Source organism: Lepisosteus platostomus, chromosome 4, assembly GCF_059453375.1.
Source record: "Lepisosteus platostomus isolate fLepPlt1 chromosome 4, fLepPlt1.hap1, whole genome shotgun sequence".
NCBI lineage: Eukaryota > Metazoa > Chordata > Actinopteri > Semionotiformes > Lepisosteidae > Lepisosteus > Lepisosteus platostomus.
The window spans coordinates 50,340,075-50,353,407 of record NC_142614.1 but is presented as its reverse complement, the minus strand read 5'-3'; the positions used below and the strand labels follow the sequence as shown (position 1 = coordinate 50,353,407).

At 35.0% G+C, this 13,333-nt stretch overlaps 1 protein-coding gene across 1 annotated transcript in view; it reads left to right on the top strand.

Moving 5' to 3' along the window:
- The window catches only part of plcxd3 (phosphatidylinositol-specific phospholipase C, X domain containing 3), a 36,178-nt gene extending 26,571 nt beyond the window's left edge, over window positions 1-9,607 (top strand). The window contains exons 2-3 of the mRNA XM_088629773.1: window positions 961-1,669; window positions 4,966-9,607. Of these exons, the coding sequence (XP_088485899.1) occupies window positions 961-1,669; window positions 4,966-5,122 (866 nt within the window). The 3' untranslated portion in view covers window positions 5,123-9,607. The remainder of the gene's footprint in view (window positions 1-960; window positions 1,670-4,965) is intronic.
- The last annotated feature ends 3,726 nt before the right edge of the window (window positions 9,608-13,333 follow it).

Here is a 13,333-nt window from a genome sequence, read left to right as displayed (position 1 = left end):
TCAGGTGTGAGGCTCCACGGCCGAAATGTTGTGTTTTCTTTCTTATTTTTTTCAGCATTAAATAAACCTATTACTTGTTCCTTTGCAGCCTACGCATGCTGACACAGCTACCCACCTTAATTTTCATATAGTATCTTTTTGTAGCTTCCCTATCCAAGAGTACTGTATCAATAAAAACTTTATTCTGATTATTAAAAAGTAAAAGAATCATGTGTGTGTGGTTGGAACACATGAAGCGCAGTAACACAAAGGTTATCCAGTTATTCAGTGTGATGAAACTGTGAACGATTTCCAAGAAGTTTGCTCAGGAGTTGAAGTTTCATTATTTTGTGCTGTATTTCAGGAGTTTGTTCAGAACACATGCAGTATGCACTGTATTGCAAGCTGATGTAATTTTGTTATAATAATGTGCAATTCTAATGCAGGACTCAATCTCTTCATCTGTTAAAACACCATACAAAAATAAAATAATAATATAGACACTCCACTCAGACTGCTTTACAGGTAATTAACCACTACCACCCACATGGAGCCCCCACCTGGAAGATGCAACAACAGCCAAAGTGCACCAGTACACTCACCACACATCAGGGGTGAGAAGAGCACAGTGATAAAGGTGATTCAGAGAAGCAGATTATTATGAGGTCATGATTAGTAAAGACCAGGAGGAAATTTGGACACAAAGGTTAACATCTCTTTTCAAGAAAAAGAGAGTCAGTACCTCAGTTGTATGTCTCATTCAAAGGATGGTGCCAGTATTACTGACTAATTATGCCATACATTCACCTCCTATCTCCCAGTATTTAGTAGTGATCTATATTTGTGTTGTCTTCTGCCCCAAATGTTCCAGAATGTGCTTCACAAAATGATTGATTCATTGCTTCTTTACTGAGTCTTCACATACTAACTTGTTTGTTTCACAAACAGCTGCTGGTAGCTAATAAAATATTTCTTTTTTAGGATCCCATGACTCTTTCAGCTTCTACATTGATGAAGCCTCCCCAGTTGGGCCAGAACAACCAGAAACTGTCCAGAACTTTGTCTCAGTTTTTGGAACAGTGGCCAAAAAACTGATGAGGAAATGGCTAGCCACCCAGACCATGAATTTCACCAGCCAACTGGAAGCTGGGATTCGGTTCTTTGACTTGCGCATTTCCACAAAGCCTCGAGACCCAGACAACGAGCTCTATTTTGCCCACGGGTTGTTCAGCGCAAAAGTAAAAGAAGGCCTGGAGCAGATCAACAGCTTTTTAGCTTCCCACTTGCGTGAGGTAGCGTTCTTGGATTTCAATCACTTTTATGGGATGCAAAATTCCCACCATGAGAAGCTGGTACGCATGCTGCACGAGATTTTTGGGAACAAGCTGTGCCCAGCCATTTTCGCCCAGGAGGTGACCCTCAAATACCTGTGGGAGAAGGAGTACCAAGTTCTGGTATTTTACCATAACCCGGTCGCTCTAGAGGTGCCCTATCTGTGGCCTGGTCAGATGATGCCGTCTCCATGGGCAAATACCACCGATCCTGAAAAGCTCATTCAGTTCCTGCAATCTACTGTCACCGAGAGGCGCCGCAAGGGCACCTTCTTTGTCTCCCAGGTGGTGCTGACTCCCAAAGCAAGCACGGTGATGAAGGGTGTTGCCAGTGGCCTGAGGGAAACCATTACCGAAAGGCAAGTGAAATATAACTGCACAACAGATTGAGAACAACAGTGTCACGGTTTCCCTTCCTGGTGCTTGAGCTCACTAGCACTGTCATTCTAAGAGAGCGCCTTCGCTTTTTCTCATGGACGTGCGCAGGCTTTGCTTTGTTTTGTAAGTTGGAAGGATTGTGCAATACGCACCACGTACACACCATGTTTCCCAACCAATCTATATTTCTAAGAACCAAAAATGATGTATCCTTTAGAAATTGCAGATAAAAATTATAATTTGCTCGCCTCAGTTATCCTGTTTAAAATAGTCTTTCCACCTAGAGTGTTTCCTGCTCATGACTGTAAAAATTTAAAGGCGTCTGAAAGATAAGTATGTGACCTAAGCATATATACTGTTCACGAATTAGGATAACTATAATAAAAAGTTAAAAAGAGAAAATATTCCCCCTCACTTCCACCTTTTAACTTTTCACAATAAATATGAATTAGCCCCACCATGATCACTGCTCAGTAAGTCTGTGCTATTCCAGCATCCCCAGTCCTCCTCTATTGCAGTCGCCCATTTCTGCACCTTACTTTGTGAGAGTGTATGTGGGGGAGATGTGTATAGGGCACAATATTTTTCTTGACAGAAAACAATAAATACTCTGTCATATAGATTCAGTGATTACTTGTATGTTCATTAGGATCAATCGGTACTCAAATATATTTTTAAAAATTTTATGAATAAAATACCATTTCATACAGAATTAAAGAGAGTATGCTGTAGGGATGCAAGAAGTAACAGAGCAGTTCAGTGAAGCTTTGAAATGGAGCAAACTGAGGATACAGAAATGCCACTGCTAGGCTCTGAACTCTTATTTTAAAATGCTCTAAGCATTTCAAAGTAATGCTTGCACCTCAGAACATTTTAATGAGTTACAAAAAGTGATAGTATTGTTTTGACCTAGTGTGTCTTCAACCTTCCTGTTATGCTAAAATGTCTCATATTTTCTCTGCATGTCCTCCACACGACAGGTGTCATGCCTATCTCCCTCAGCGTGCACAGAATTTAACCAAATTTAGAATTAACCCTACAACGAATAGGCCAAACTCTTATTCAATTGAAACTGTTTAATAAAGGAGCATTATAGATGATTAAATAAAGTTGAATAAAAATAAGCTTAAATTAGTAAATTACCTTGAAATGAAATTGGCATCATGTTCTGTTAATTAAATTATCCTTCAAGTTAGTTCTTCAGTTCAGTGCTACAATGTTGTAGTAAGGCTGCAAGTCATGAGGTTTTAGACTTTTCTAGAAGCTGTTTATTTTTCATTATGTATTATGTATCTCACACCTGGACATATAGCAGTACCAAATTATAAAGGGGGGTCTCAGGCTACACATGGAACTTGGCTCATACTTTTAAATAGCAGAGAAACAGGCTATAATGCAACACTAGAATATGTGTGATTACCGCTGATGCACCATTAGCTGAACAGGTTTGATATAAACCAAGGCTGAATTCATATATTCAAACTTCTATAACATTTCAGGCTTAATTAAAGTGTGTAAAATATATTTTAGAAGAAACTAATTAGAGAGGTGCATATAATAATAATGGAAAGTGACTTTTTAAAGGAATTCTTTGGCAGATAGAATGTGATAAATGGTGACAACGTGTAATTTTTGCTTAAAGTCTAATATGATGATTATCTTTTAAAAGAAATCAAACACTTCTCCTAGTGGTATCTTTTATATATACAGTACCTGTACACTACCTAATTATTTGACTGAAGAAGTAGGGAAAAAAAAGCTGCTCATGTCAGTAAGAAGGTCCTAATTATTTCAGTAGCATTTGAAAAGCACATTGTCTTGGGGCGTAGATGTAACCTTGACTCACTGCTGCTGTGCTAACAGAATTCGGAGATGTGTGGCTGTCAGACTGGATTCAGGCTATTTGACACTTAAAATTAACAATGGAGAAAATGCCTCAGGAAGTTGTTAGGGAGGTGCTGTTATCCTGCCCTTTAAGAGCGCCTTGATCTTTTCCTCTGTGTCTTTCTGCAGGCTTATACACTTTCCTTTTGACATATGCCCCTTCTTCTTTTTAACTCATATAACACAATTTGTTTGAAGAAGCCTGATATTGGCTATGATTTCTGCCTTAAATAACACAAGAAGCATAGTTATATCCTCTTTAATTTAAAATCAGCTTTCCCTCACCATCAAACATTAGATTTTGCGTTTGAAAATAGTTTCAAATTTGGAATGTTGATTAATAATCATACTTTTAATTTTAGTATTTTAATTTTAAATAAAATGCATACATATCATGGAAATAGATTCTGTGTATTGTGCACAGTATATACGTCATTGTGTTACTTTTAAAAGAAAAAAAATAATTGAGGCTTCAGAATTGTGAGTTTTAAATTGCTCATCATAAACCATTATGTCTAAGAATGTGAAAATATTAATACCAGGTGAATAACAATATCTTTGAAGTTCTTCTCAAAGCATTATGCAATCAACTTAGGTTTCAATAATTATGTCCTTAGGACTTGTGTTTGAAGAGATGTATCTGTCAAGAGCAGTGACTAATGGGAGTTGCTGATTGTATTGGCAGCTGAGAAACAAGAAATAGACTTGTACACCCACTCACCTAATCACTAACAAGATTTATAAGCTCTGCATGTCTTTTCAGGGCTGCCATAAAAAGTTGTACCATTCCTCTCCTGTACTAAATGACCCTGGATAAATTATTATGAGCCAGTATCCAGGGAATCATCATCATGTTTTTGTAATTTGTTAAACATTTTTTCATAGTATTGAACTTTAAAACTCAAAGTAAGAATCACATTATAGTGTTAAGGGGGCACAGCGGTGGCTCTGTGGCTAAGGATCTGCACCTGTGGCTGGAAGATTGCCAGTTCAAATCCTGCAGCTGGTAGAAGAATCATACTCTGTTGGGCCCCTGAAAAAGGCCTTTAATCCCAACTGCTCCAGGGTGCTGTACAAAGGATGTCCCTGCGCTTTGACCCCAAATTTCTCTCTCCCTGTCTGTGTGCCTTTGTGTCTCATGGAGAGCAAGCTGGGGTATGCAAAAAGACAAATCCCTAATACAAGAAATTGTATATGGCTAATAAAGTGATAAAAAAATAGTGTTTATTTTTTGGAAGAACTTTTGTTTGACTCCTGAGTTTTCAGAAAATGAGAAAACAGTGTAATTCAATACAATTTCACAATTGTGTGAAAAGTGCACATGTTAAAACCTAAGGTTTGGACACTGATATACACTTATTGCCTTGCTTGTGGCTTTTTTTGTTTCTCACAGGGCCCTTCCTGGGATGATGCAATGGGTTCGCACCCAGAAACCTGGGGAAAGTGGAATTAATATCATCACAGCAGACTTTGTGGAGCTGGGAGACTTTATAAGCACGGTCATTATGCTGAACTACCTTCTAGATGAAGAGGAGGAAAACGCTACTTGATCAGGTTACTAGGTCACACAAAGGAGATTGTTCTTGCATTCTGTGGATTTTTTTGGGGGATTCACAGTTCCTGCAACTTTAGGGCTACTAGTGTTAGAGTGGGTGGGGGAGGGTCATCTTATAATCTGTATTCAGTACATTGCCTAAGCTGTAAAAAGAGAAAACTGCTTTTCTTTTGCTTTTATTTTTGGGATAAAGGGCAAAAGGTGTTACTATGCTCTGCTTTTTCTCATCAGCATTGGTAACTGCTACGACATTGAGTATTATAGTGTAATTGCCAGCTTCTGCATCTGTTTTGAGCCAAGGCACCATGAACGCAGTAAAAGGAAAGCATGTAAATGGAAGAAAGTCTGATTATATAACACAAGGTAGCAACTTTGGTTGAAGTAATGAATATATTTCAGTACAAAATCATGTATAATAAGACCTTGATCAGCAAGGCTTGATCTATCCATATAATAATCATTATTAAAGGTTTTAGTTCATGGCAGTTTATTTTTCATCATGACTATGATTAGTGGATAAACAGATATGTTTTTATGTTGGATCTTAAAATAGGCTGGACATGAATAGAAGTAAATTTCAATCATCCTGTGGTGATTATATATACAGTATATGTAACTAACAAAGCATTTTTCTGTGAATACCATATCAGGGAATTTATTTGATTGTTTTTTTTTAATTGATCTTTTAGTTCATAAGCATTCATTTTTGTGCATATTCCAGCCTGGATTTTATGTAAAATGTTTTTGAATAGGGCATTCAATGCACCAGCAATTGCAGGAAAAATATGCTTTAATTTAAAAAAATGAAAGAAGTGATGGATATAACAAGGCTATTTTTCCTTCCCTAAAGTATACATTCAGAAATCACAGCTATATTTACTGAAGCTACATGAAATATTACTCATGCTTTACTGTACAATGTGAACATACTAATTTTGGTAGCTGTGCACAAACTCTTGAATATTTAACAATGAGTTCAAACAAGTTAGTTAGGCAAATCCAGACACTGAGATACATTATATATGAAAATAAATATCATTCTGTGTAATAATATTTTTAATTTAAATGAACTATTGTTCAAAATTGTATTTAAGTGACAGTTGCATTGAAAAAAATGTTTTTCTTTCTCAGTATTTAACCTCATGTTCATTAATTCTAAATTCAGTACTAAGGAAATGTAAAGAAATTATCATCAGCATTAGCACTTTATGAGCATATTATTAATTACATCAGTTTCAAAAATCAATTCAATAGCAGTATTTGCAATTTCAATACCTGGATTCCTTATGAACACATTTATTTCAAACTGATACTTAAAAAAAATATGTCCTGAATTTAATCTTTAAATCACAGCAGTCATTTGCTTGATCCAAACATTGCATTTTCATATTTCAGTATCCTTTTAGTGAAAAAAACGATGTAGTCCAGAATTTCCAGACTGTTGCAAACATTAACAAAACATTATCACCACCTACTGTTCAGATATTTACACTGATTTTGGCAACTCATTAAGAAAACACATTCAAAATGAGACAATGCAGCCTAACGTTATCTGGTAAAGTGTAGGTGCTTGTTGTAATATAGCATGTGATGTGTGTTAAGTATACAGTAGCATAGTATGAAGTATCAGCAACTTGAAATGGGATTCAATCATCCAAATTCTAAGCAGGACCGCTCTTTCTCCAATCCGAATAACACAAATCATTCACCCATCTTCCAGTTGCAAGTCACAAAGCCAACACTTGATGGTAGGTTTCCATTATATAGAAGCCAGAAGCCAATGGAAAACAAAAGGCTGCCATCAGCTCCAGGGTTTGTAATTTGCTGTTGCCGTCTGGATCAAATGACACTTATAAATATACACATCAATAGATGCTGTAGGTTACAGAAGAAATATGTACAGTAGCAACATACAGTATGTCCACTGAACAACACCCCCACTAATAAACAGAAACAACTAGAACTCATGTTCTATACAGTTAGATTAATGTATCTTCTTTATTACACATTCTGAATGGTGTACATTTCTGTATGCATAAGTACCTTCAATTTAGAAGTCATTTGGACTAAAGGGGGACTGAAATTTTGTTTTCAGTTTTGAACTATTATGATAAAAACTAAATACCAATAATTATTCTTCGACGCATTTAATATCATGATCAGGAAAAGAATGTTAGTCATAGCTGGACTACTGTAAGTATTTATTTAAGAGAAGTAATGGAAATAATTATTTAAATATTAATTGAAAGAAAGTGAGATAGAAAGTGAAAAAAGTGAAATAGTAATTTAAAGAAAGTGAGAATGCATAAGACAATGGAAACAAAATAATGCAATTAAAGTAGTCCATTTATTTTGTTTCTACCAAGATCCGAATCATGTAAGATTCTCAGAAATCTGAAGTTTAAAATAGAATTTAGAAATCTAATTTTATCTTCAAATTAATATTCCTGCTCATGAGCTGTTAATATTCTTGAAATAATGGCATTATTTAAGTACAAATTTGTAAAGTACTGTATTTATGAAAAGCCAAAAAATAACTTCCTAACAAACCTGCATTTTATGCTTTTCTTTTAATAAAATATTAAAATTCTCAACAAATCTTCAACAATAAAATACTGAAAGAAATACCAATGACTGATATTTTGCACCTATTTCTAAGGAAAATTCTTTACCATGATTTGATCTGTTAAACGTCTATTATAAGTTCTCATTGATAAAGCCTCCAATATAGTATATTTTACCTTTGTTGGTAGCTGTTTGTAATCTGATGTGATAGAGATGGGTGGTATTTTACGAATACAGTATGTGTTTTTTCATGTCATTATCCTTTTTGAACACCAGTGCTACTGCTAAATGCTAGGGATCATGTCCTTTTAGGGTAGGCCACATAAGTTGTAAGATAATAAGTGTACTTGTTAAAAATACATTAGTTCAAAAAATGGTATCTATGAAAGTTGCATTTTCTTGAGTGTGATGTTTTAATGTCTGTGGTATGTGTGTGTATTACCTATCTGTAAATAATAATGACTTGTTCTAAAATTACAATTAAATCAATATGTGAAATAAAACATTGAAAGGTTTGCTTTGCCACTTCCTTTTACAGTGCTTGACGAGAAAATATGTTTTGGGTTTTGAATACATTGACAGAGTTGCTTGATGGATAATAATTTCAGTTTTGAATTATATGATTAGTGTCAGTGTCCCAGAATGTAAGAGTTGCTTTGGGTAGAAAAATATAAATTAATTTCTGAGTTAGAAAGAACAAACAGAGGTAAGTCTGCAAATCATTTTGCAATATGAACTTCAAGACTGTTAAAAGCCTAAGCAAAGACAGTACAGTAGCTACACCTCTCACGGGTATGAAATTTATCTAGAGTAATGTGCTTTAAGGTAATATTTGGCAAAACCTAAAAGCAAACACTTTATATTAGGGGTTACAAATAACATTTCTAAACATTTTATAAAAGGAATGTTTTAATTAGATATTAATACAGTTTATTGTGCTATAGTTCCATCTTATCACCTAATCTCCAGTCCTTACCAAAGCCTGAACTGTGCCAGTAACACTAAGCCTAGGGTTATTTGCAGAAGTTAGCTTACTCCATATACAGTATAATACTTATAATGTATTACAGACTGATACAGTATATTATCCATTTTCAGTGTATATAAAATGTGATTTTCCAACCCCTAAACTAAAGTATAACCAATAAAAAACAAATGTATTACATTTTTCACATATTCAATGGGTTAGTATTATAAATATATTATTGACTAATGTTTAGGAGACTGTATAATTAGGTATGGATATTTCAGAGGCTCGTATTACAAATACAACATTGAAACCCACAAAAACGTTAAATGATATAGAAGTATCTTCTTCTGAGTAGAAGTAGTGATCTGAACTGTTATCTGAGAACACTAGGTACAGTACAATTTTAAGATTTTTAAATAAATTGTGGGTTGTTAACATTATAAAAACATTATTTTTAATGTTTTCTGATCTTCAATTTCCTTTATATTAATCTTCCATTAGACATTTAATGGATTTAAGGTCTTCAGGAAAGTTTTGATTTATTTTCTTAAGAAACAATATAAGTTTCTACCCTTTGTAACTACTTTTAACTAACACATTCATTTTAAGAAGGAAACATTTTTAAATGTTTATAAAAAATGTAAACACACTTTATCCTTTATTTTGCTGGTTTTATCTGGAAAACTATTGTGTGAATAGCCTATTCCACTGATTGCTATTTCACATCACGCTAAATAAAGCCTAATGGCAGATTTCAGCTACAGATTGGTTGAAAGTCAATGTATTTTTGTTTAATATGTTTTTCTGTTTTGCGTTATTGATGAAAAGTCAGCTACTGTTAATATCTTGTAAGAGTGACTTTGTAGTAAAACTGTAAGTATAAAAAGAGACTTCCAAGTTGTTACACATGAAACAGACAAATCAATTAAAGTTTTAATGCCTGTACTGTATGTCTGTTTGTATTTCTTGAGTGAAATTATTTATCAGGTATAAACCTTAAAACCAAATATAATGTGCAAAAGAATAAGAATATTGTTCAATTATAGTACATGATTAAAAAAATGAGCATTCATGTTTTTCTCCCAGCTAAATTCTGATGCTTAAGTGTGAATGTTAAGCTCTGCAGTATATAGACATTGTAAGTTCTGAGCCTGGTTATGTCTCCGGTCGACTGTGACCAGGATTACCAGGCTGAGTGCTGCCAAAGAAAAGGTTGGGATTAGTTGGGACTACCTGTAATGGGAGCCCGGACCCATAGTTCTGGACCCTAGGCAGACGGTATAATCCTGAAGTAAGTGGAAAAGGACGACGAGGATCAGGAGGGTTGACAGGGCGTGACAATGGTGAACTGGAGCTCGGGGGGCATAGCCAAGATGAACAAGTCCAAGGTGTCCGGGGGGGTGGGGGGAAATCCGGGGCTAAGTCCAAAAGTCCAAAAACAGGATGATCCAACTGAGACGGGACAAAACAGTTAAAAACCGGAACGGGATCCGGGACAGGGAATAAAAAAAGGGATGACGAGGCCGGGTGCTCTGCGCTCCAACTTCAGCTAGGTCAGGACACCGATAGGAGGCTTATGCCCTCAAGCGACAGACATAGGGCGACTTGGTGGTATGCGGGCCTGCGGGCCTGCGGGCCTCCGTCTCCCAATGCAGAGCCCAGAGTAGCGAGAGCTCCAGGTTTAAATAAGGAGGGGCAGGATTGGGGGAAGGTGCAAATAATTAGCAAAATATGAAAGAGCCAGAGCGCCCTTAAGAGGATGGATTATGATTGTAACAATACCAAGGCTCTCTTGTCTCACAGAGACCCCTGCGGTTTCCAGTGTGCTACACAGGCCTGTTAACAACATAATATAATATATAGTATATAATTAATATACCGTAACAGCATTATATTGTATTAATATTAATATAACTACGTAATATAACAAAGTTATGTAATACATAAGTTACATAACATTAATGAATTAAAATATATATTTAAAAACATGTTTTATTTCAGCAGGTATTGCAGTTGTGGGATATACTACCTGTTTCTCAGTTTATATTTTAAGCAATAAAAAAGGAGGATTGAGATGGACTTTACAAAAAGACTATAATTTATAATAAATACAGCACATTTAATGTCTGTAAAAAGTTACAAAGATACCAGTATGCCAGTAAACAATGCTTTTATCTATTTTTTATTTTCTTAATACCACATACTGGAACTTTTAGACTTTTCCAAATACCTAACATGTACAGATTAAAGAAAGACTCACAGAGGAACCACATATTTGTCAAATAACAGTAGAATATACTAGCCATACTGTACTATACAAGAAGTATTATGGTAGAAAGATTAGTTCTACTACTGCATAAACTCACTTAATTGAAAAAATGTGTATTAAAATAACTAACTTTTAGAGAATTCTCCATAGAGTAGTGCCTTATTTAAGCTTGCAATTGATAAGACATACTTTAGCCAATGACTATTTTTCTTACCATAGACATTGTTCTTGTAATTTTCTAAACAGAAGGTACAGTATAAATAGTTAATAAAAATTTCCAACAGGTTTTTTGGCTAAACAAACTCACAAATCACTGATGGCAAATAAGCACCGTTGCAAGCAGTTTCTGGTCCTGTAATAGGAAAGGTAATCTTTTTTCGAGATTGAAGAAATAAAAGCAGATAGTGTTACAGCTAGTGAGTTGGACATTTTTAGGCACAGTAGGAAATAAAACCTGATTGAACAGTACAGGAGAAATTAAGTTGCTTAAGAATACACTTAAGATTCACATTACCTTCAGGACAGGTAAACAATCAGGACTGATTATTAAACCTGTTATTATTTTAATAAAGTACCACATGCAGGTGTACAATGCAGTCAATAAGGTGACTTACAGAACAAGGGGCTGTTTTGAACATGAGAATGACCCAAAACATAAATTGGCTCAATTGAGAACTAAGAACAACCTCTGAAATGTGGACTTTTTAATGCTAAAGAAATGTCATAGGAGTTTGGCAAAATGATGAACAAAAAATTAGGAAAAAAAGAAAGAAGACACACATTTTTAATGTTTAAGTGCATTTCATTTAAAAAAAACTAATTTTTCTGAAGTACAATGTTTAAAGTTCTTATATTCATTTTCTTTAAAAGAACACAAGCAACAAAATAACCAATTGCAGTGCATCATTATAACCCTTGCCTATTTTTATTTAATAAAATTAGCACATTTGCTACAGTTACTGTAGCATGTGAACACATTTGCACAACACACAAAAGTTATATTAGTTCTTCACCCACAAAGTCACTGACGTTTGTGAAGTTGCATTGAATATTTAATGCTGTAGATTTCTTTTGCAACTGTGCTCTGTGAAAAAAGATCCTTCAAAATAACTTCAATTCGCAGACACCTTTTGTTTAAAAATGTGATTTGTGTTTTATTGGAGAAAACTAAAACCACACAAGATAATTTATCTGTGTTGGTGAGCTCATAAATAAGAAAGAATTGAAAGTGGCACCAGCTGAGTGGCTTTCCCTGAAGAGTGCTCATCATTTCAGTTAGGAGCAGATCAGAAACATATCACTGTCCTCAGTAATTGCAGGAGCTAAAGTTACAAATACTGTAAAGGAGCAGAAGAGCACAGCCAGGACATGACTACTCTACCTTGATTAGTTGCAATCTGGGTGAGCCTGCTTTGCCTGTGCATTGCCAAAACATTTTGATGGCTAATCTTCATGGAAAGAAAAGGAAAACAGATAATCTTGTGCAATTTCAGCGTATCTCTAAGAGTTATTAACCTACTGTAGGTGAAACTTTTCTGAATTCTGCCCTTGGTTTGCACAATCTGGCCTGCCTAAATTTTCTAATTGATTCAAAATATGAAGTTACTGTATGTCTTACTTGTCCATATAATGTGCACTGCAGCAGGGCAACCTGCAAATCTTGTCTTTTGTGTGTCACCAAGGTGGGTGCTGCACTTCAGTGGTCAATGGTGGTCTCCTCTGAGGTTTACTGCCAAACACGTTTATTGGAATTTATGTTTTAATGTCTTTGACAGGTCTGAATACTTAAATCAGGTCCCCTCATTGTCTTCTGTATTCAGGACTAAAAAACATTCAGCTCTTTAATCCTGTAAGAGTAGGACATACTGTACTGTACCTTTTCATTCAGGAATGCATCCAGTCATACTTCTTTGGACTGATTGATTGCAGAGCAACAATGTCTTTTGTGTGATGTGCTGATAAAAATAGGAACAATATTTTCTTAAAAGAGGTCTAAAATGTGTATTTTAACACATCATCTCTTGAGGTAAATGCTGCACTTCGATAACACTTTTAACTTTTAAATTACTAGTGTAATATATTGATACCAGAGGCTGAAACTCACTTTTGTACAAATTCTGGGCTCCCTAGCTTTCGCCTTTATGTAAATTGGTGATGTTCTGTAAGTTTCACTTTCCTAAGTAATGTACTGTGCAGTTAGGCTGCTGTTGCATAATGTCTGCCACACATCATTCATGTTGCAAATTGGTGGTGGATGAAATGGATAATCATCAATAACATGGAAAAAAACTTTGGGATCCTATGGAAATAAAAGTGGTATATACTGTAGATGCATGAAAGTATTCTTCATCTCACTTCATTTTTAATTGAAATTTTAACTGAAACAATGAAATTAATGGTAT